The sequence below is a fragment of the Globicephala melas genome, chromosome 2, assembly GCF_963455315.2.
Source record: "Globicephala melas chromosome 2, mGloMel1.2, whole genome shotgun sequence".
NCBI classification, from domain to species: domain Eukaryota; kingdom Metazoa; phylum Chordata; class Mammalia; order Artiodactyla; family Delphinidae; genus Globicephala; species Globicephala melas.
In genome coordinates, this window is record NC_083315.2 from 148,777,663 (window position 1) to 148,800,132 (window position 22,470).

The following is a 22,470-nucleotide window of genomic DNA, read 5'->3' on the forward strand; positions in this document are numbered from 1 at the left end:
GGGGTGGCCTTATTAGGAGCAGAGGCAAACACAGGTTTTGTGGGTTTGAAGCTTATACAATTTGCAGGTTTCTCTAATAGAAAGGATATGAATTCATGAATGTAAAATCAAGTACAAGGCCTTGGAAGGGGCCTGCAGTTAAGTTTGATGAAAAATTCACCACTGGATGGAACCCATAGCTTATGAAATAGTGGGAAAAGGTGAGCAGTCCAGGGCGAGAGGGAGATAACGTTTGCCTAAATGGAGCAATATAAGAGTCCAGATAACAAAATAACAACTATTACCTCATTTGGCTGTTTTTACACCCATAAGGAATGAAAGTGAGGTCACACAGCTAGTAAGACGCCAGGCCCCTTAGTTGTGGAATGGTGTGGAAAAATAATCATAATAGACAAATAACATACAAGCAAAACACCATGGTGCACATTTTATTTTTATTTTCTTTTTTTTTTTTGGCCGTGCCGCACAGCATGGAGAACTTCCCCTAACAGGGATCGAACTCATGCTCCCTGTATTGGAAGGGCAGTGTCTTAGCCACTGGACCGCCAGGGAGGTCTTTTTTTTTTTTTTTTTACGGTGCACATTTTAAAAGAAAAGACATGATTATTAGCTGGTGTGAATTACTCAACAAAGTGACAAAACTCAATTCCAGTCCACTCCTCTGGCAATTAATGTTACCAAACATAAGTCCATGTGCCTGATGCACAGTGAGGCCAAACAATACCAAAACGTTGGAGTTTGGAACAGAGAAAGGTTTATTGCAGGGCCATGCAAAGAGATTGGTGGCTCATGCCTTAAAAACCCCAAACTCCCCTAAAGCTTTCAGCAAAGACCTTTTATAGGAAAGGTGGAGGGGGCGTGGTTAGTTGCAAACTTCTTGATGTTAGATCCTTTTTTTAAAAAAAAAAAATTATGTATTTATTTAGTCAGCACCAGGTCCTAGTTGCAGCATGCTTGCAGGATCTAGTTCCCCGACCCCCTGCATTGGGAGCAGGGAGTCTTACCCACTGGACCACCAGGGATGTCCCAGATCCTTTGTTCTTGAGGTCAGGTTAGGTCAAGGTCAGGTAACGATGTTCTCATAAATCTCCACCAAACAAATGTTATTCTCTGTTCCGGCCTGAAAGGGCAAGGTCCCAAGGCACAACTTTCACCCTCAGGGCCGGGTCCCCAGACCCTGACCAGCCGTCATCACTGAGGGAGCAAGGCGTCCAGAACCCAACTGGCCCTCAGGCTCCTCAGGCCGCCCAAAAGGCGGAGGTCAGGTCCCACAGACTGCGACACAGGCAGACTACCGCTGCCATTAGGTCGCAGAGACGGGCATGGGGGAGAGCTTCACCACTGCCTCAAGGCCTGGGCCCCGCCAGTGGGCATTCTTGGCAAGGGCTCTGAAGCCCTACAGGACACAGCCCCCAGCCTGTCCTGGGGCTCCCCAGCGCACCTGCTGGCAGGAGGCTGCGGAGGGCCTGGACGGCCCCAGGGAGAAGGCCGTGGTCTGATCCACCTCTTACCTCACTCTCCGCTGGAGGACCACCGCCGGTCGGACAGTTGGCGGAGAAGGACCGCTAATCGCCTTTCTAACCTTCCCACTTTGGGGTTCTCACGGTAACCGGTCACCCAGAGTAACTGCGTGCAGCAAATGCTGCGCGCCAAGGGCTGCTCGCTGCCCCGCTCCACCACAGGATCCCGGGCAGGCTCAGGGGCTCGGTACCGCCGAGGGGCCGGCGCTGCCTCAGCTGCCGTCTGCCTTAGCAGCTGGGCTGGGGGCGGGGCCAGAGACCGGGGTCGCCCCGGTCGGCCCGGGGCCCACGTCGGAGCCAGTCGGGCGGATGGCTGCAGGAGGCAGCGGCGGCCGCACTCTCCTACATCATAGAGGCCCGGGGTCCGGCCGGCGCGCCCTGCCCTATTACATTAATTTTGGAGACTGGACACTTTGTTAAGTGCCAGGTTCCTTCAGGGGCAGCCCGGTCCAGCCCACGCTGCACGAGCCAAAGAACTTCTGAGAGGCAAAACTAGGAAAATTCTTCCCAACATAAAGTTCCTGTGTGTCTGCTTTCGCTCTTGCTTTTAAAGGTCGGCCACTGATCGGCAGGACTTCGCTGCCCTCCAAAGAGTTATAGCAGGCTGCTCGGCCCCATGAGGCCTTAGGCTGCAGGTAGGCAGCCTGTCGCTAGAGGGACTCTGGTTTCTAACCTTCACAGCCCTCTGAAGTTGACCTGAGATCTGAAAAAGGCGCAAAATGGTGGTCTCATTTCCGGCTCTCCTGCGACCCTTCCGACTCTGTCGATGGGACCCGACACCCTGGGCGCGGTTGGCAGGGCCTACAAAGCTCAGGACCGGTGACCCAAACTCTTGGGCCCCTGCCAGGATGGCGGTGACAGTGACGCTGGAGCCCGCGGGCCGCTGCCGCTGGGACGAGCCGGTGAGCATCGCCGTGCGCGGCCTGGCCCCGGGACAGCCGGTCACGCTGCGCGCGTCCCTGCGCGACGAGAAGGACGAGCTCTTCCGAGCCCACGCGCGCTACTGCGCCGACGCCCACGGCCAGCTGGACCTCGAGCGCGCGCCCGCGCTGGGCGGCAGCTTCACGGGCCTCGAGCCCATGGGGCTCCTCTGGGCTCTGGAGCCCGAGAAGCCCTTGCTGCGGCTGGTGAAGCGGGACGTGCAGACGCCCTTCGCCGTGGAGCTGGAGGTGCTCCATGGCCACGACCCGGAGGCCGGAGGGCTCCTGGGCCGCGCGGTGCACGAGCGCGACTTCCTGGCGCCGGGGGTGCGGCGCGAGCCCGTGCGCTCGGGCCGGGTGCGCGCCACGCTCTTCTTGCCGCCGGGTAAGCCCCCTGCTTCCCTAACTGTTTATCTTGTCTGTGGGAGAGAAAGGTAGTAAGTAGGTAGCTCCCAACATTCCGAAGGTCTGTGGGGCCTGAAAATTTCGAGTAGACAAGAATGGAACGTAAGGCTGGCTGGGGAGGTGGCTCTGCTGCTCCAAGACAGAGGTCAGAACGAAGACATCGCAAGGAAAGGGTAAAGACAGTTGTAATTAAAAAAAAAAAAAAGTATAAGGAGTTTGCAGTTTTTAAAGTTTTCTTTCTAAAGTTTCTCAGTTTTACAACTTTGCTTCTAACTCCCAGAGTATATTAAGATTTAAGAAAACTACCATGAAGGAAGAAGGCCTCTTGCTATCCACTGGAAATCTTATGAATTATTGGTTAATTTTACCATTACATAAAAAGCAACAGGCCAATGAAAAAGTTAAAAGATGCTTGTCCTGATTAGGATCAGGGAAATGCAAAGTAAAACTAAACACTACACTCAACACCCTCAAAATTTAGAAGTCTAACATTACCAGTTTTTGACCAGTATGTGGAGGAAAAGGAACTCCCATACACTGCTAAAAGGAACCCAGAATCTGCCTGCCAATTCAGGGGACACGGGTTCAAGCCCTGGTCCGGGAAGATCCCACATGCCGCAGAGCAACTAACCCAGTGCACCACAACTACTGAGCCTGCGCTCCACAACAAGAGAAGCCACCACATTGAGAAGCCCACTGCAAAGAGTAGCCCCTGCTCACCGCAACTAGAGAAAGCCTGCCAGCAGCAACAAAGACCCAACGCAGCCAAAAATAAATAAAATAAATAATTGTTTTTAAAAAAGGAACACAATTATTCATCTACTCTGGAAAAAATTGCTTTTACTTAGAAAGTTGACTGTCATTCTACTCCTCGTGCACCAATAGGTATTTATGTTTGTAAGAGCAAAAACAACTGGAAACAGCCTAAATGTCCATCAGCAATAAAACTGATGAATAAATTGAGGTATATTTATAGCACAAAAGTGATTGAAATATAGTCACAAGAATCAAGGGACTTCCCTGATGGTCCAGTGGTTAAGAATCCACCTTCCAATGCAGGGGACACGGGTTCGATCCCTGGTGAGGGAACTAAGATCCCACATGCCGCAGGGCAACTAAGCCCGCGTGCCACAGCAACTAAGACCCCACACAGCCCAAAATAAATATTTTTTAAAAACCAAGAATCAAAATGGATGAACCTCAAAAACAGTGTTGATGGAAACATCAAGTCCCCAAAGAATACATTCAGTATCATTACATTCAGATAAAATTCAAAAATTAGGCAAAATAAACAAAATGCCATTTAAGGAATACTTACAAGTAGTAAGACTGTAAAGAAAATCAAGAGATTGATAAAATTCAGAATAGTGGAAAGTGAGGGAAGGGGAACAGGTACTGACAGGGCTTTGATGGTTAGTACTGAATTATTAAAGTTCTGAGTATAAAGTACTTGCCTTATAAATTGTCCTTAAAATTTGCACATTAAATACAAACTTTTAATGTAAATAGTGAAAATGTGACATAACTAGACTTATACACAGTAGGTAGCTTTTTTTTTTTTTTTTGCAGTACGCGGGCCTCTCACTGTTGTGGCCTCTCCCGTTGCGGAGCACAGGCTCCGGATGCGCAGGCTCAGCGGCCATGGCTCACAGGCCAAGCCGTTCCGTGGCATGTGGGATCCTCCCGGACCGGGGCACGAACCCATGTCCCCTGCATCGGCAGGCGGACTCTCAACCACCGCGCCACCAGGGAAGCCCATAGGTAGCTGTCTGAGTCTAGCATAATGTATTTGAGATTCATTCCTGTTGCTCCATATATTGGTAGTTCCTTCTTCTTGTGTCTTAGAAGTTTCCCATTAGATGGATGTGGCACAGTTTGTTTATTCTTTCGCCAGTTGGAGGACATTTGGGTTTCAAGTCTTTGGAGATTAAGAATAAAGTCACTGGAAACGCTTGCATCCAAGTCTTTGTGTGAACACAAGTTTTCATTTTTCTTGGGTAAATACCAGGGAGTGAGATTGCTGGGTCATAACCTAAGTGTATGTTTAACTTTATAAGAAATTGCAAGCTGTTTTCCAAAGTGATTGTATCATTTTGCACCCCCACTGTTGCCCTTAAATATAAAAGTTAGTTACTTGACTAACAAAAATGGGTTAATTTGGGAACAGCAGAGAATTGCAAATTGGAACAAGCAAGCTACGGCTAAAACCATAGGCAAGTGCAACAAAGCAAGGAGAAGAACGCTATTTTATAGAGAAAAAGGAGGAAGCTGGGAGGGGTTGTTTTGAACAAAAGTCCATCAGAGAAAAGAGAGTTTGGGATAATGGTGATTTTTTACTGTTGAGTTGTTGGGGTAGTCAGTTTCTTGGAGGGGAGGCCATTTACATCTTTTGCTGTTGGGGCCTGTAGTTGATGATTCTTTCCTGTTGATGTAATTGACAATTCTTCCTATAACTGACATGGAGTGGTACTGCGGGAAAGCTCCCCAATTCTGTCCTCCTTACTCCATTGTAGTGAGGTTTCCCTTTATTAGTTTTCACATTTCTCCCTTTTAATCACGATCTTTCTCCAAAACCATCGATGATCAAGAGTCAGTGGAGTGGCTTTTTGTCCTTCTGTGTCAGGAAGGACCTTTCCTGGGTGTCATGTCCCTTGTTAGAGGGAAACTGCACAGAGTGGAAACCTATTGAGGTCACATTTGAGTAACAAGGAGGGGTAGGAGGGAGAACTTTCAGGAACTTTCCATCTATAGTCCATATTTCTCAAGACCCTAAGAACTAGAGATCATCTCTTTTGGTATATATCATTTTTACAGAGGTTTGACAGGAAACAAGTATAGAATCAAAAGTAACATGACAATTCCAAATTGTATGATGATTCTAAACCAGGATCCTAGGCCTGAAGATAGCCAACTGAACAAATATTTATTGGCACTTACTCTGATTTCGGGGAGAAAAGTTCTCCCTACTGAGGTGAACCCAGAGCCATGGATGCCTCCTGGAAGTCCCCGTTTAAAGCAGCCAGGAGAGCAAAACAGACTAGCAAATACAACAAGGGCATCGTCAATCTAAAACAGTTAACCAAGTGCATTCAGGAAGGTACAGTGCAGGCATAAACATGAGGCAACAGCTAATGAACTCTTCATGAAGATAGCAAAACTTCAAAGACATTTTAAAACAGTATTCTTACCTTAAAAGAACTGTTTGTAACCAAATGTGTTATTACTGGCATAGCATGTGAGGTTGCAAGTTCAGTTACCCTGAATCTGGATAAGAATCCAGAGTCAGTTAACAGTCCAGATGAAAAGACGAATGTGAATCCTGAACTTTCTAACAGTACTGGCCCTGACGTCTTAGCAAAGCTGTCTGGTCAGATGTCGTGCGCTTCAATTCTAGGAAATCTTTACTTTCAGGTCATCCTATGATGTGAGGTCCAGTGAGGGTTTGGTGCTTTTTTTCAGATGTGTCATGTAAGTGAAGAGTCTGTTCCCTGGAGTTTGGCAGCACAAGGGTTGTTTAGCAGTAATTGAAAGTAATTGAAAGGGGCCTTCCCAGTGGGGTCAAAAAAAGTCTTTCTGGAGGTGTCTTTTTCAAGAGGAAATCTCCAGGATACAAGGTATGATGCTTAAGGTCTTCATCTCCTGGGATTGCTCTGTGACAAGATTGCTCTGCCAAAGCATGATTATTTTTAATGGAAGCAACTAGGTCTTTACAGTATGAAATATACCTCCTTTTATCAGCTGTGAATCAAAAGAGGCAGGGGCCAGGTGCATTAGATGTCTTGTGACTATCGCAAAGGGTGAGAGCTTATGAGTTCCAGAGGGGGTGGATCTGAGATTTAGAAGGACCAACGGCAATGCTTTTGGCCAAGGTATTTGGAGGGTTTGTATGAATTTTGCCAATTTAGTCTTTTTTTAAAAAAAAATTATTTATTTATTGGCTGCGTTGGATCTTAGTTGCAGCACTTGGGATCTTTGTTGCGGCATGCAGACTTCTTAGTTGCAGCATGTGGACTGTTAGCTGCGGCATGCATTCAGGATCTAGTTCCCTGACCAGGGATTGAATCCCGGCCCCCTGCATTGGGAACACAGAGTCTTACCCACTGGGCCACCAGGAAAGTCCTGCCAATTGAGTCTTTGTTGTTGTTGTTGTTGTTTTGGCTGCACTGGGTGTTCATTGCAGGCTCTAGAGCACAGGCTCAGTAGTTGTGGTGCACGGGCTTAGTTGCTCTGCGGCACGTGGGATCTTCCTGGACCAGGGCTTGAACCCATGTCCCCTGCATTGGCAGGTAGATTCTTAACCACTGCGCCACCAGGGAAGTCCCTTTAAATTATTTTTAACCATAAAAATAGTACATGTTCTTTGTAAAAATCTGTGGGGCTTTGAGGCCCCAGGTATAGCAGGGAATGTGGGTTTAGCCTATGCCACAGTCTGGATCTTTGAAGACCAGAGCCATTCAGCATTTCTGATTGTCAACAGAAAACTTTGACATCACCAAATAGGTAAAAATGGCTTTTGACGCCACTGCAAAGAGTTTCAAGTATAGTTTAGTTTTGTGTTTTGTTTCTTCCCAAGGACCTGCACCCTTTCCTGGGATTGTGGACATTTCTGGAACTGGACGTGGCCTTCCGGAATATCGAGCTAGTCTGCTGGCTGGGAAGGGTTTTGCTGTGATGGCTCTGGCTTATTATAACTATGAAGACCTCCCCAAGAGCATAGAGAACCTCCACCTGGAGTACTTTGAAGAAGCTATGAACTACCTGCTTAATCACCCTAAGGTTGGAACTTCCTCTAATTTTTATGTTCTGCCTATCAGTCCTCCTTCTCTTAAATGCTCTTGGTTTTCACAGAACTTGACAAATTCATGACAGCCCTTTCCTGCCCCCAACACACACTACCTTTCATAGTCGCTTTTCCCAGACAGTTTCCATGCAATTAGATGTAGCCGTAATAGATTTCCTGCTAGTAAAGATGTCCTAGTTGGAATTATGGAATTTTAAATTCCAGTATTTTATACTATTTCATTACAAGCCCAAACACATTGAGAACCCTGGGTTTGACACAGGAAGTAGAGGAAAAGGGGAACGAGATCAGTGTCTCTAGTTTAAATGTTTGTGTTTAATAAACCTCTCCTCCATGTGCCCCTCTGAGAGCAGAGGATTCAGTTTTAAAGAACCTGGTGACAAAGAACCTAGGTAGTACGGAGCGTTTGGAGGGCTCAGGATATCAGAGGATTAGAAGATAGACCTTGCTTATTTTATAATTCAGTCAGAGCTCAAGGCGGATGGAAGTGCTGGAGCTCTTAGAAAATGTGATGGGGTGTAGTGGAACCGGCACAATATGTCTGATAGAGAAAAGTTAAATTTGAGGTTTGATTTTGCCACTTAACTAGCTTCATGACCTTGGGGCCTCTGTTTCTTCCTCTCAAAAGTTGGGATGACAGTAATATCCCATTCCGAGTATCTTTATGAGAAATAAGTGGCTGAAAACAGTTAAGGGTGCTCTTGTAGAAACCATAACAACAACAACAACAACAAGTGCTGTTGAGAGGTCAATAAAAAGGCATTTGTAACAGAAGAGTTTGGTAATTGACAAGCAGAGTCCTTATGGAATAGGGCAAACCCAAATTACCCTGGAGGGGATTGAGTAGAAAATGAAGAAAGAAAATAACTACAAAGTTTCCCACAAGTTTTGCTGTGAAAGGGAGTAGAAAACTGGGGCAGAGTGGATTTAAGCTCAAAGGATTGTTATTAAAATGTAAGAGGTACTAGAGCTTGGGGTACACTGACGGGGATGAGCCAGTAGAGAGGAAAGTTATGAAGGAGAGAAGGAGGAAGTAATTGCAGGAGCAAAGTCCCTGAGGATGAGAATAGATGGGATCCCAAGCACAAGCAGAGGGTGGCCTTGAATTAGAGATACCTTGGAAACAGGAAGGAAGGAGGAGAGCTTGATTCATGTAGAACTTGGAAGGGAAAATTAAGGACAAGTTCCTACCTGATAGCTTCTATTTTTAGTGAAGGGGAATAGGGGTTAAAGGGGCTTACAGAGGTAGGAGACAAGGTGGAATGGCCTTTTGGAGAAGTGGAAAGCAAACATCAGGGAAGCAGGATTGAGGGGCAATATGGACGCTTATTTGAAATTTGTGGTCATGACATGAAAGTAAGATCTGTCCGCACAAGCATATATATATATTTTAAATTAATTAATTTATTTTTGGCTGCGTTGGGTCTTTGTTGCTGCGTGCAGGCTTTCTCTAGTTGTGGCAAGTGGGGCTACTCCGTTGCGGTGCGCAGGCTTCTCATTGCGGTGGCTTCTCTTGTTGAGGTGCATGGGCTCTAGGCACACAGGCTCAGTAGTTGTGGCTCGCGGGCTCTAGAGAACAGGTTCAGTAGTTGTGGCGCACGGGCTTAGCTGCTCTACGGCATGTGGGATCTTCCTGGACCAGGGCTCGAACCCGTGCCCCCTGCATTGGCAGGTGAATTCTTAACCACTACACCACCAGGGAAGCCCAACAAGCATGCATTTTTTCCTCCAGCAGTGTTCATTTGCACAAATGCAGGCCAGGAGGAAGTGAATAACAGGTGCTAACTGAGGTGAGCACTTTTCTAGGCGAGTAGGACCAAAGGGAGAGCGGTATTAAGGGAGTTAGGAGTGTTTGCAGGGGAGCGATAATAACGATGAAGCTTGAAATCTAAGCTTGAAATCTAAGCCGGATGAGGTGAGAAGTGAGAAAATGAGAGGTACTGATAGGGAAAAAATGGTAGTCAGGGTCTCAAAGAGGTGGGAGTGGGCAGTACTAGAATTGCTAAACTGGAGGTAAATAAGTTGGTGATTAGACAGTAGAATGCTTGAAGCTGATGTTTTGGAGATGATGTACTTATTGATGACTTGACTTAGGTTATGACAATGGGAGTGTGTGTCTGAGGTCGGGGAGAGAAAAAGATAATGGGAGGTTTGGAGGTCAAGGAACTGAGAGGCCAAAGTATTTAGTTGTCGTCCACATGGTTGAAGACACCAGGAATGGTGATGGAGAAATTGTGGAAAGCAAGGTAGAGAGGAAGGCTAAGTTAGTATCCCAAGGCTGCAAACCCTGATAAGTGGGAGAGCCCAGATCCACGCTCAGTTCTAACCGACTCTCAAGTCCAGGCGCTACTCGCCACACTGCACTGTTCACGGACTCATTCTCCTTTTCCCTTTGGCCTTTTCTCAGGTAAAGGGCCCAGGGGTAGGGCTGCTTGGGATTTCCAAAGGAGGCGAACTCTGCCTCTCCATGGCCTCGTTCCTGAAGGGCATCACCGCGGCTGTCATAATCAATGGCTCTGTGGCCAGTGTCGGCGGAACCTTACACTACAAGGGAGAGACACTGCCGCCTGTGGGTGTCAGCCGAAGTCGATTCAAGGTGACCACAGATGGCCTAACAGACATTTTGGATGTCCTGAACAGCCCTCTGGAAGGACCTGATCAGAAGAGCTTCATTCCTGTGGAAAGGGCTGAGTGTGCCTTCCTGTTCCTTGTGGGTCAGGATGACCACAACTGGAAGAGTGAATTCTATGCTAATGAGGCCTCTAAACGCTTGCAGGCCCATAGTAAGGCGAAGCCCCAGATCATCTGTTACCCAGGGGCGGGACACTACATTGAGCCTCCTTACTTCCCCATGTGCCGGGCTTCCCTGCACACCTTGGTGGGCAGTCCTGTCATCTGGGGAGGGGAGCCCAGGGCTCATGCCAGGGCCCAGGTGGATGCTTGGCAGCAGCTCCAGACTTTCTTCCACAAACACCTGGGTGGGGAAAAGGGGCCAATCCCAGGAATGCTGTAATCGTTTATCCCGGGGACAGCTGCCACAATTAGTGTATATGTGTAGGTTTTTTCTTTTTAATAATTACTTCAGTGTTAAAGTGAATGTACCAAGAAATTTTCAAGATATTTCTAAATTACATACTTTTTCAGTTGTTTGGGAGGAGAGTGATTCTACAGAAACCACAACAGGTGGAGAAAGCATGCCCTTTAGTGTCTAACAACACGTAACTGACAAGACTTTAGCTCTGAAAGGAAAAGAGTAATACCTGGTACACAATTGGTGCTTAGTTATTATTTGAATAATTTACTATGGATTTTGTTTAATAATTAATTTATAAATAAATGATTACCTACTGTGGAAGAAAAGCATACAAAATATCAAAAATATCAGATCTGACTTTCTAATTTAAGAATGGAAGTGAACATCTTAGCTGTAAATTTATACTAGTTATAGAACTACTTAGATGAAAAAAATTACTAAAAATTTTCAAAGCAAGTACGGTTTTAGTTCTTTGATATCTTCTCCTTGAATGAGTAAGCATTCTCCTCATGCAAGTGTATTTTAAGTTATTTTTGTATCTTCACATATGGACCTTTGTGATCTAGTTATTTTGAAAGCTGGTAAAACATTTAGATGAATTTCATAAGTGACTTTAATAATGATTAGCGTGCAAATAAATTATTCAGTTTTGTACCACTTGATATAAATAGTTCCATATTAAACTTACTGAACTTTTCTAAAGCTTAATGTGTTTAAAATAAAAAACACCTTAATTTGTGATATGGTATTCCAGTTCCTCAACTTTCTTTTTCAGTAAAGCAATTCCTGATAGGTGTTTTTTCTCAAAATTCAAAAACAATACAGAACTCTTTTTGTTTTGCCAGCTGTTTTTTTCTTCTATACCATTGTGAGGCAGGTGTCGTCTTCATTTTACAGATGAGGAAACTGAGACTCAGTACCTGCGTGGTACCTCTAGAGCTGGGGCCTCGGCTCCCCACATCAAGTTTCTTCTCTCTTGAGCCCGTCCATGCCCTGTGCAGGGCAGCAGCCCCAGTCACAGGCAAAGGAAGTGGCTCGTCTTTCTCCTGCCTAAGTTCTCAGGGGAGTTCCTGGACTTGCAGTGGGGGGGGGGGGTAGGGGTATTTCAGGGCACTGTTGTTGAAAGAGTAGATCTGGAACCGTGTTTAAACCCTTGACATAGTAGTATGGTTTTGCGGGAGCTGACAGGCAACTCAAAATGCCTACACTCCTTCCCTTGATTGTTAACAATGTGTATGTGATTTGCCCTCCTCTTCCTCTTTCCTCTCTTTGTATCTCTCTTTCTGCTACTTTCTGTAAACAGCGTCTTCCATGACACTTGAAGGAATTGCGCCATCTATCAAGCTGGAGTGTCAGTCTTCTCTAGATGCTGATCATGAGTGATAAAAGGCAGAAGCAGCAGAAATTTGGGGGCCAATTAATGACGAAGTTAAATTGTAGACCATGTATTTCAGAAGACACAAAGATGATTTCCTCTTTAAATTCTCTTGAGTAGGAGGATCTAAGAAAAGGGGAAATAGAGACACCATAGGCACGTGTTCTGGAGGGGAGAGTGAAACTACATACTATGATGTGAAGATTAGAAAAGAATTCAGAGTGATAGTGGCTTTTGATATGGGTCTTAACTGATAGGATCTCTTTTTCTCGAATCTAGAGTAATAAAAATTCATAGAAAACTTGGAAAATAGAGAAAATTATTCACTAGAAAAGGAGTTGCATATAATCCATTCACTAGAAACTAGCACACTTAACATTTTAGAATATTTCCATTTTCCTCTAGGCTGCTTGTTGTGTGTATTGAGTTTTTACTCAATTAAGTGTACATCCATTTTACCTCAGTATTGTATGATGTTTTTCTTACCACGTTATTATATTCTTCAAATACATGACTTTTTAAAAACAGTGATATGTATTCCATCGATTGGTGCTACAACTCTTCATTTAATCCATCCCCTATTGTTAGCCCTTGACATTGTTGATAGGGTTTTTCTTTATAAAGTCCGTTCCTATGGTGAAGGGACATATACATGTATAAGTCTTTGTGTATCACTGATTATTTCTTTAAGAGAGATTCTTTGAAAGGAAATTACTGGGTCAAACTTCTGAACAGTATTATGATCCTTTACTATGCATACCAGAAACAATCAAGTACACCATCAAAGACACCGTATGAGACAGCCATGTTGTCAGTACTGGTGTAATGTGTGTGTATAGGTGTGCGTGTGTCTAATTTTTATAATTTTATAAATTTTATAGGTTGAAAAGAGAATCTCATATTGTTGTGCTTTTTTGTTGTTGTTGTTAGTGAGGCTGAATATTTCCCTCACTTATTGGGAAAATATTTGTATTCCTTTTAATCTACATTTCCCATTCCTTTAGAATGTTCACCTGTTTCTTCATGACCTAGAGCAGCATTTCATTATGTGTTTCAGAAGTAGATAATTCTAATATATGTTGGCAACATTATATTACCTTGTTATTTGCCATTTAAACTATGTGCATGTATGTGAACATATGTGTGTCAGGTTTTGCAAGATGGACTTGATGACGGAAGGTGGAAATGATAAGAAATATGTGTACTGGTCTCTGCCTGTACCTTTCTCCCAACTTCCAGCACAGAGCTCCTAAACCCTTGTAAATTCCTAACTGATAAAAGCACTAGTAGCATCTTTTGTTCTATCGAGGCAACTCTGGGTGGGCTCCTAGATGGCTCCTGGATGGGGACTGGTAACCAGAAAGACCAATCCATGATTAGAAGCTTGGAATTTTCAGCCGTCTTGCCCCATTCTCCAGAGGAGAGCAGGGCCAGAAACTGAGTTGATAATTGATCATGCCTAATGTGAGGAAGCCGTCAGAAAATCCCAATAGTATGGGGTTTGGAGAGCTTCCCGGTTGGCAAACACTACCACACAGGCAGGGTGATGCACCCCAACTCCACAGGGACAGAAGTTCCTGTAGTCGGGACCCTCTCAGACCTCGCCCCACACATCTCTTCATCTGGCTGTTCCTCTATATCCTTTGTGATTTCCTTTAATAAGGTAGTTGATGTAAGGGTTTCCCTGAGTTCTGCGAGCTGCTCTAGCAAATTAGTTGAACCTGAGGGGGTTGTGGAAACCTCGGATTTATTGCCAAATCACACAGAAGTTGTGGATACCCTGGGGACCTATCACCTGCAATTGGCAGCTGAGAAGGGGTGAGAGCAGTTTTGTGGGACTGAGCCTTTAACCTCAGGGAACTGACACAGTCTCCGGGTAGACAGTGTTAGGACTGAATTAAATTGTAGGACATCCAGATGGTTGTCTCAGAGATTTGCCTGGTGTGGAGATAAAAACCTCCACACATGTGGTAACCAGCAGTGTCAGAAGTGCAGTGTTCTGTGTGAGTAGTAAAGGAGACACATAGAAAAGAAAGACACAGGAGGAGAACTGTAGGTTTTTCCTTCTATACAGAAGACATTTTAGGAAGTCAAAATAACAGGCTCAGTGGTGGAAAACTCAAGTGTGTTCAAGTATAGTTGTCCATGTTAGAGCATAGGGTACACATAAAATAGCAGTGTGTAAACACTACAAAAGGAGGAGAATGCTGTGTGATAGACAGTCTTAACTGTGTTTAATTGTACAGGCAAAGGGAGACCTTAAAGATTGGTAAGAAAGAGGGTGATATAGTTGCCCTTGTACTTTAGAAAAAGAATATGGTGTGAAGTACCCGCATGGGCACTATTGCAATAGTGAAGGATTCTACTGCAATGACTTATGGGAAGAGTGGGCCCTTTCTATCTTACACACTTTATAGGATCTCAAAATTTCTTGATACTTTCTAGTTAAACCTAGAAGCTGTAGGGAGGGAGGAGGACTGTTCCTCTTCCTAAAAGAGGTTTCATTCTGAACAGTACTTGGACACCAATTCTGCATGGACATCAGTTTGGATCTGGAGAAGCCCCAGGGGTAGGAACTAATCAAACCTCATTTTAGGAGAGGACAGTGCTCTTCAGGCTTCTTCATCCAGCCACTGACTGGACCATGTCTAGCTAATCAGACCCCCTTGACATCATCTGTTACCTCAACAGTATCCCTTTGTTTGTGCTCTATTTCAATACCTGTTACTCTTTGAATATCAACAAAATTTCTACTAGGAATGCATGTGGTTTTACCTTATCTCACCTGTGTAGGGGAGGAAAATTTTTTACCTCTACTCTTTTGGAGTTTCTGAGTAGGCTTGAGAATAAAACTGACATAAGACAGATTAATAAGAGAAAAGAATACTAAGTTGTTTTTTTTTTACATGAACATCAAGGTCTCAACAAGGAAATGAAGACCCGAAGAAGTGGAAAAACCGAAGTATTTATACAGTAGTTTGAAGAGAGTGCAAACTGTGGAAAAGTAAAATATACTGGGAAACTAAAGGAAGAGAAATTATCGTGACAGTCATGTGCAGAATTCTCTCAGCCTTGACTCCTATTTCTGGTGATAAGACTGAACCTTCCTCCCGTATAGGGAGGCACCGCTCACAAGGGAGTCTCCTCTTCTGCTTTCAAGGAAAAAACGGGGGATAAGTGCCCTTCTTGCGCCTGCTGTTTTTCAAGTGCCTTTAGCTCTAGTCAGTATATGCCAAAGTGACATATTTTGGGGTGGCATCTGCTGAACCCTTCACCTGAATTGTTTCCACAGTGTCTCTCATCCCCACTTGACTTTGAGAACTGAAGATAAACTGAGGGAGAATTTTCATCTTGCTGTGAAATACTGTGTGCTTAATTTCTTCATGTTTCCTAACATGTTTTTTTCTAATGGCAAATTCTGAGTTCAAATCTAAAACACAAGAATATTCTAAAAGTTAACCTCTAAATTCCTTAACTGGTCCCACTAATAGTCATAATTCTTCTTCTTATTTATTATTTAAATAATATATTTATATATTATTATTTATTATTATTAGTCCCATATTATTATTATTAGTCCCATATTTTCCTTCTGTAAATTCTAAAAAATTCCTTTCTTGTTCTAACCTCTAGAAAGCCACCAATACCGTAATGGGTCTCCTCCACTGCTCTCAGGGATGTTGTCAAGTGCTTACCCAGCAAACATTACCCCTCCTCCTGGTATAAGACTTCCGGATTTTCATTCAGGAATTGGCCATCCTCTGCAGCTATGGGCATCAGGGAAAGCTAACTCCACCCTGATGGCAAGGGCAATGATGGTCATCCCTGCTGGGTTTAAGTCAATCTCAACATTCCATCCAAGGCAAAGTATGTAACTTAGGTGACATACTTGGAATTCTGGATTTTCTCCCTCCCATTAAACATGAACGAAGATGCAGGAAGCCCCAGTTATTCCACCAGTCACCATGTGACACTGTGATTGTCAGAGTGGACAGAAGGAAATCGTTCTTGGTGTCATCATTGAGCTATCGGATCAATCAAATATGAAGCCAGACCTATTCCTGACTTTCTATCAAATAAATTGCCTTATATTTTTAAAGGCTTTATTTTTTTGAGCATATTTAGGTTCACACTAAATTGAGAAGAAGGACAGAAATTTCCCATAGATCCCCTTCCCCCACATATGCACAACCTCCCTCACCATCAACATCCCACACCAGAATGCTACATTTATTACAATTGATGATGCTACATTGACCCATTATTATTACCCAAAGTCCCTAGTTTACATTAGGTTTACCTCTTGGTGGTGTACATTCTATGGGTTTGGACAAATGTATCGTAACATGAATCTACCCTTACTGTACCATACAAAATTGTTTCACTGCCCTAAAACTCCTCTGTGCTTCACCTATTCAACCCTCCCTCCCTCCAACCTCTGGCAACCACTGATCTTTTTACTGTCTCCATGTTTTACCTTTTCCAGAGTGTCACAGAGTTGGAATCATACAGAATGCAGCCTTTTTAGATGATTGGTGTCTTTCACTTAGTAATATGCATTTAAGGCTCCTCCATGTCTTTTCATAGCTTGATAGCTCATTTTCTTTTTATTCCTGAATAATATTCCACTGTCTGGAAGTACCGAAGCTTGTTTATCCATTCACCTACTGAAGGACACCTTGGTTGCAACCAAATTTTGTCCCTCTCCTCACATTTTGAAGCAAGTTAGGCACCAGTCTTCACTAGCTCTTATTTAAGCCTTGACTTATGGATCCAGGCTTTTTTCTATGATGTAGCTTTGCCAACTGGAACATCTGCAGTGGCTTCCAAAATTAGCATGGAAAGGAAAGAATATAGGGAATCATGTTTTATGACCAGCCCAGGGGGTATCATTTTTGCCCTCACCCCACTGGTAGAACTTAGTCATCTAAACCTACTGAACTACAGAGGAGGCTGGGAAATATTATCCTGTTTTCCAGGAAAGAGAAATAAACTGGTAGTGTTAATTAATTTAAAAGTGTATGCAGGATGGTTGTGGCATTGGGAACCTGTCAGACTCTTCTGCAAACACATCCTAACTGAGCTACAGGCCCCTGGGACACTTAGCCCCAGGTAATACTTGAGACCACACTCAATAAAATGTGAAGAATCTGGTTAGGGAAGCTTTCTACTGGTAAGTATATAGGCTTAAAATCTCCACAACAGACAGGGGATGGGGGTGGGGGAGGTGGACAGGAGAAAAGGCAGCTCTGACCAGGGAGGGGACTATACTAAATAAATATCTCCAGTTTCAGGAGAAAGGAGTAAAGTCCTCCTTTTTTAATAGGACAGGGAGGTTGTCCCCAGTGAGTCAGCATGTTCAGTGACCTGAAATTAAGCCTGATAGTGACATTCACATACCCCACACATTTATATGGAACCTACAGTCACTTCCCATTCAGGAGAAGGCTGCTGGGGCAAAAAACTTCTACAACTGCAGAAGAAACATGCAAGCTACGTAAATCAGTGAGTCTAACCCTTCACTTGTGAATATAAATGGACCATGAGGAAAAACCAACAGCATGAACCATAAGGGCCACATTGAGCAAACAGAACCACTGACCCAAGAATAAAAACAGATTATCCAGGGAACCATATACAACTTAGAAAAAACTCTCACTGACATCCTCAGATATGATATTTGAGAATATTTTATCAGAAAACAAGAAAAAGTTGCAAGTTTTAAAAATCAGAGAAAAAGAATTTATTGGAAATTACAAATATGATTGCTGAGATACACAATTCAGTAGATGAGCTGAAAAACAAAATGGACACGACTAATAGCCAAATTAGGGATTCGGAAGGAAGACTTAAAATCTCTCACAATTTGCTGAAGCAAGAGGTGGGAAATGTGTGAGAAAAAATTAAGGCATAGAAGATTGTAACACATACTCTGCTCTACTAGCAGCAATGGTCTCGGTTTTGGATTAACAAATTTACAAAACAGAATAGGCTTCACCCTGCACCAAGTTTACTTAGATTTAAGAATTCAGAAAAAGAGAAGACACAGCCACAGTATAAAGTCATTATGCACTCAGGAGGCATGTGGTCACACAAGATGAGGCTGAGTACATGTAGACAACTTCTGGCTTCAGATTAAAAGGCTCTATACAGAAATGAAGAGAAAGCCGTTAAAAATGTCCAAATTGTGGGGGGCTTCCCTGGTGGCACAGTGGTTGAGAGTCCGCCTGCCGATGCAGGGGACACGGGTTCGTGCCCCGGTCCGGGAAGATCCCACATGCCGCGGAGCGGCTGGGCCCGTGAGCCATGGCCACTGAGCCTGCGCGTCTGGAGCCTGTGCTCCGCAACGGGAGAGGCCACAGCAGCGAGAGGCCCGCGTACCACAAAAAAAAAAAAAAAAAAAAAAAAAGTCCAATTGTGTGTTGAAGAATTAACACTACCAAACAAGAGGGCTGGTCATTACCCTTGGCTACTAGAAGGTGATCTCTAGGCTTCTGGAATGCCTGAAAGCAGTATCTTTGCTCGGGGGCCTTGGGTCACACTGGATGATTTAGGGTGGGGGCTGCCCACACCTTAGGGTAGGGACTGGCCACACCAGAAAGACCAATAGTGTGATTTAGACTGGAGGCTTTGGGTGTCAGTCCACCTGCAGACTGAAGACTGAGATCAACCATGTGGACAATCAATCAATCATGCCTACGTAATGGAGCCCCAATACAACTGAACAGTGGGGTTCAGGTGAACCTCCTGGTTGTGTAAATTACTGCACATCAAGGCCAGGAGAGTTACACGTCTTGACCTCACAAGAGAAAACAACATAAGCTCCATGTTAGGAACATGCCTGGACTCTGCCCTGTACACATCTTCCCTTGGCTGACTTTCGTATGTATCTTTTCTTGTAGTAAGTCATAACCAGGGATATGGTAGCTTTCATTGTGTTCTGTGAGTCCTTCTAGGAAAATTATTGAAACTGTGGGTAGTTTTGGGAACCCTTGCCTCACCCAAACTTACTATTGGTGTCAAAAGTGAGGGTGATCTTTTTAAAGAACTGTTCCCTCTAACTCTGTAGTTCACCCCAAACTCCTTGCACCAATCATAATGAAGTGGATAATTTATCTTTTCTTTGGCTGCCTAGCATCTGAACCCCCTTTCTAAGTTAGTCCAGTTTCCTTAGTCTTATGAGACTTGCTGGGATATAGAGCCCAACTATCACAACAGAATTTAGGAACAGCATTAAGGCTAGAGATGGTTGGTAGTGACAGAAAATCCCCCCAAAAGTGGGTTAAACAAGATAGAATTAATTTCTCCTTCACAAAAATTGCAGGTAAGGGGCACAGGGCAAGGATTATTTTCTACAGTGTCAGGCACCCAAGCTCTACTGTCCTTACTAAGTAGCTTCCACATCATGGTATAAGGAAAGCTAGCTGCTCCAGCTATCATGTACGATTCCAGCCAGCAGGAAGGAGAAAGGGGCAGGGGAAGGGCACACTATCTCCCTTGAGAATACTTTCCCAAACTTTCACATTCCACTTCTGCCCCTATGCTATTGGTCAGAACTTTGTTACATGACCACATCAAGCTGCAAGGGAGGTAGGGAAATAGAGTCTTTATTCCTGGTAGTCACGTACTCATAAAATATGCAATCCAGCAAGACGTCAGAAGAGTCACAGACATTTATATATCTAACAATATAGTTTTAAATACATAAAGCAAACACTTTAGAAATACGATAAGAAACTTAAAGTTCTACAATAATCATATACGTATTTAAACTCTCAGAAACTGACAGATGTAAGGTAAGCAATAAGTAAATCTCTATAATATGAACTACATAAATAATAAATTTGATTAGATAAGATAGAGCAAGAAAGAGAGTAGGAAACTTTGCTCACAACAGACAGATGATACATATTCTTTTCAAATACTATTGGAATATTTATATTAGTGGACAATGTATAAAACATTAAAAAATTCAACAAAGTCTCAATAGTAGAAATGATGCAGACTTTATTCTCTAAATACTACACAAGGAAATCGAAATAAACAAAAAGTTACAATCCACTTGGAGCATTAACACCTTTCTGGGAGAGATGAAAAGTGGAAGTTTAAACACTTGGGAAAACACAGGGGTTGCTAATACCTCTATCTTCTAAAGTCACAGATTTAATTGAAAGGTGATGAAACAAGAAAAAAAGACTTAAATATATTATTTAAAATTATAAATGAAACCAAAAGAAAAGCCCAAAATACTAATACATTTATCAAAAACTGGGAAGAAGAAGAAAGAGTAAGTAGAATGTTCAGGAGACAGTGAACAATTCTAAAATGCAAAAATTAAGAAATAGAGAAAGAGGGCTTCCCTGGTGGCACAGTGGTTAAGAACCCGCCTGCCAATGCAAGGAACACAGGTTTGAGCCCTGGTCCAGGAAGATCGCACATGCCGTAGAGCAACTAAGCCCGTGTGCCACAACTACTGGGCCTGTGCTCTAGAGCCCACAAGCCACAACTAGTGAGCCCGCGTGCCACAATACTGAAACCCGCGCACCTAGAGCCCATGCTCCACAACAAGAGAAGCCACCCAATGAGAAGCTTGCACACCGCAACGAAGAGTAGCCCCCGCTCTCCACAACCAGAGAAAGCCCGTGCACAGCAACAAAGACCCAATGCAACCATAAATGAATGAATGAATGAAATAGAGAAAGAGGCATAGTGTCTAATATAATGGAGGTAACCATAAAAAGAAGTGAAAACAGAAAATAGAGATAGTTAAAAGACGTTGCTCAAAGAACATGAGATTTTGTGACAGAGGAGGGGAGGAAAAGAAGACTTCTGATTTGCATTTTAAGTTCTTTCCTATGCTTATACTTATTACAATGTGGAAATTACTTCAGAAAAAGTTAAAAATTTCAATTTATACAAAAGCTGCTCCTAAATACCTTGGATTAAAAAGGAGCTAAAGGAAGCTAAAAACTATCTTTAAATTATGATGAAACAATAATGAAAATACAGTTAACCCTTGAATATCAAGAGTTTGAACTGCATGGGTCCATTTATACGTGGCATTTTTCAATAAACCCACTCTTGGTTGAATCTGTGGATGCAGAACCACAGACAAAGATGGAAAGCCATAAAGTTATACTCAGATTTTTGACTGCATGGGGAGTTGGTACCTCTAAACCCTGAGGTGTTCAAGGGTCAACAGTACTGCATATAAAACCGTCACACATGTAGCCATATTGGTGTTCAGAGGAAATGTATAGCCCTAAATAAACTTATTAGTATATAGCAAAAACAAAACAGAAGAACTAATCATTCAACTCAATAAATTTTTAAAAATGTAACCTTATCAATGAAAGAAAGAAGGCACTAATAAAAAATAAAAGCAGACACTAAAGACATAGAAACAGGAAGCAACAATAATATGAAAAATGAAAAGGTGATCAGAGTTAAAGTACAATCAGCCCTCCAGATACATGAGTTCTGCATCTGTGGATTCAACCAACTGCATCAAAACTATTCGGGGAAAAAAAATTCCAGAAAGTTCCCAAAAGTTAAACTTGAATTTGCCATGTGCAGGCAACTATTTACATAGCTTTCACATTGTATTTACAACTATTTGTATTATATTAAGTATTATAAATAATCTAGAGATGATTTAAACTATATGGGAGAGAATATTCATAGGTTATATGCAAATACTATTCCATTTTATGTAAGGGCTTGAGCATCTGCAGATTTGGGTATCCTTGGGGGTCCTGAAACCAACTGGATACTGAGGGACAAGTGTATTCTATGGTCTTTGTCATATTTGAGAGAAAGATAAAGATACTAACTGTCCACTCTGTTAACATTTCAACAGTAGTCATTAAAATAACAGTTACCTTTTCAAAAATTCAAAAGTAACTACTAAGAGAAAAGAATGTTTAATTTACAAATGAAGAGAAGAGAACCCAATAAAAAAAAGAAAACCTCATCAAATCCAAAAGAGGGCAAGAAAGAAATACAAAAGAAGCATAGAGAAAGTACACAATAAAATGGTAGAAATATCTGAATATATCAGTAATCGCAATAATTATCTATGGATCAAACTTCCCTGTTAACATAAGTGGATTGTGAGACTGGATTTTTAAAAAAATTAGCTGTGGCCATGACTTGGAGATGTACCAACTACTTAAAAATATTTTTTAAAAAATTAAAAAGGGAAAACAGAAAAGGCACATCAGGCAAATACTAACAAAAAATCAAATTTGTGTTGCTGTATTAACATCAGTCCAAATGAGCTCAAAGCAAACAAGTATTATTACAGGTAAAGGAGACCATGATGATTTTTTAAAAGTTCAATTCACCAAAAAGATATAGCAACTCTAAACTTGTTGCACTTAATAAGATCACTTCAAAATATAAAGGATAAAAGT

At 43.0% G+C, this 22,470-nt stretch overlaps 1 protein-coding gene across 2 annotated transcripts; it reads left to right on the plus strand.

The window, feature by feature from the left end:
- The first annotated feature begins 2,238 nt into the window (after positions 1 to 2,238).
- On the plus strand, positions 2,239 to 11,750 carry LOC115839683 (acyl-coenzyme A thioesterase 1-like). 2 transcript variants are annotated; one of them, XM_030831644.3, is made up of 3 exons: positions 2,239 to 2,825; positions 7,419 to 7,621; positions 10,054 to 11,750. In XM_030831644.3, exons 1-3 carry the CDS (start codon positions 2,240 to 2,242, stop codon positions 10,657 to 10,659), a joined length of 1,395 nt encoding a protein of 464 aa, XP_030687504.1. In that variant the 5' UTR covers position 2,239; the 3' UTR covers positions 10,660 to 11,750. The 2 variants fall into 2 exon arrangements, with proteins under 2 accessions (XP_030687504.1, XP_060150996.1); XM_060295013.1 differs by lacking the exon at positions 2,239 to 2,825 and adding an exon at positions 4,534 to 4,606.
- The last annotated feature ends 10,720 nt before the right edge of the window (positions 11,751 to 22,470 follow it).

Excerpts from the sequence above, each read along its gene's own strand:
- LOC115839683 (XM_030831644.3), top strand. The coding sequence starts at position 2,240 with ATGGTGGTCTCATTTCCGGCTCTCCTGCGACCCTTCCGACTCTGTCGA. Across the intron at positions 2,826-7,418 it reads CACGCTCTTCTTGCCGCCGG|GACCTGCACCCTTTCCTGGG; the intron begins GTAAGCCCCCTG and ends TTTCTTCCCAAG. Across the intron at positions 7,622-10,053 it reads ACCTGCTTAATCACCCTAAG|GTAAAGGGCCCAGGGGTAGG; the intron begins GTTGGAACTTCC and ends GCCTTTTCTCAG.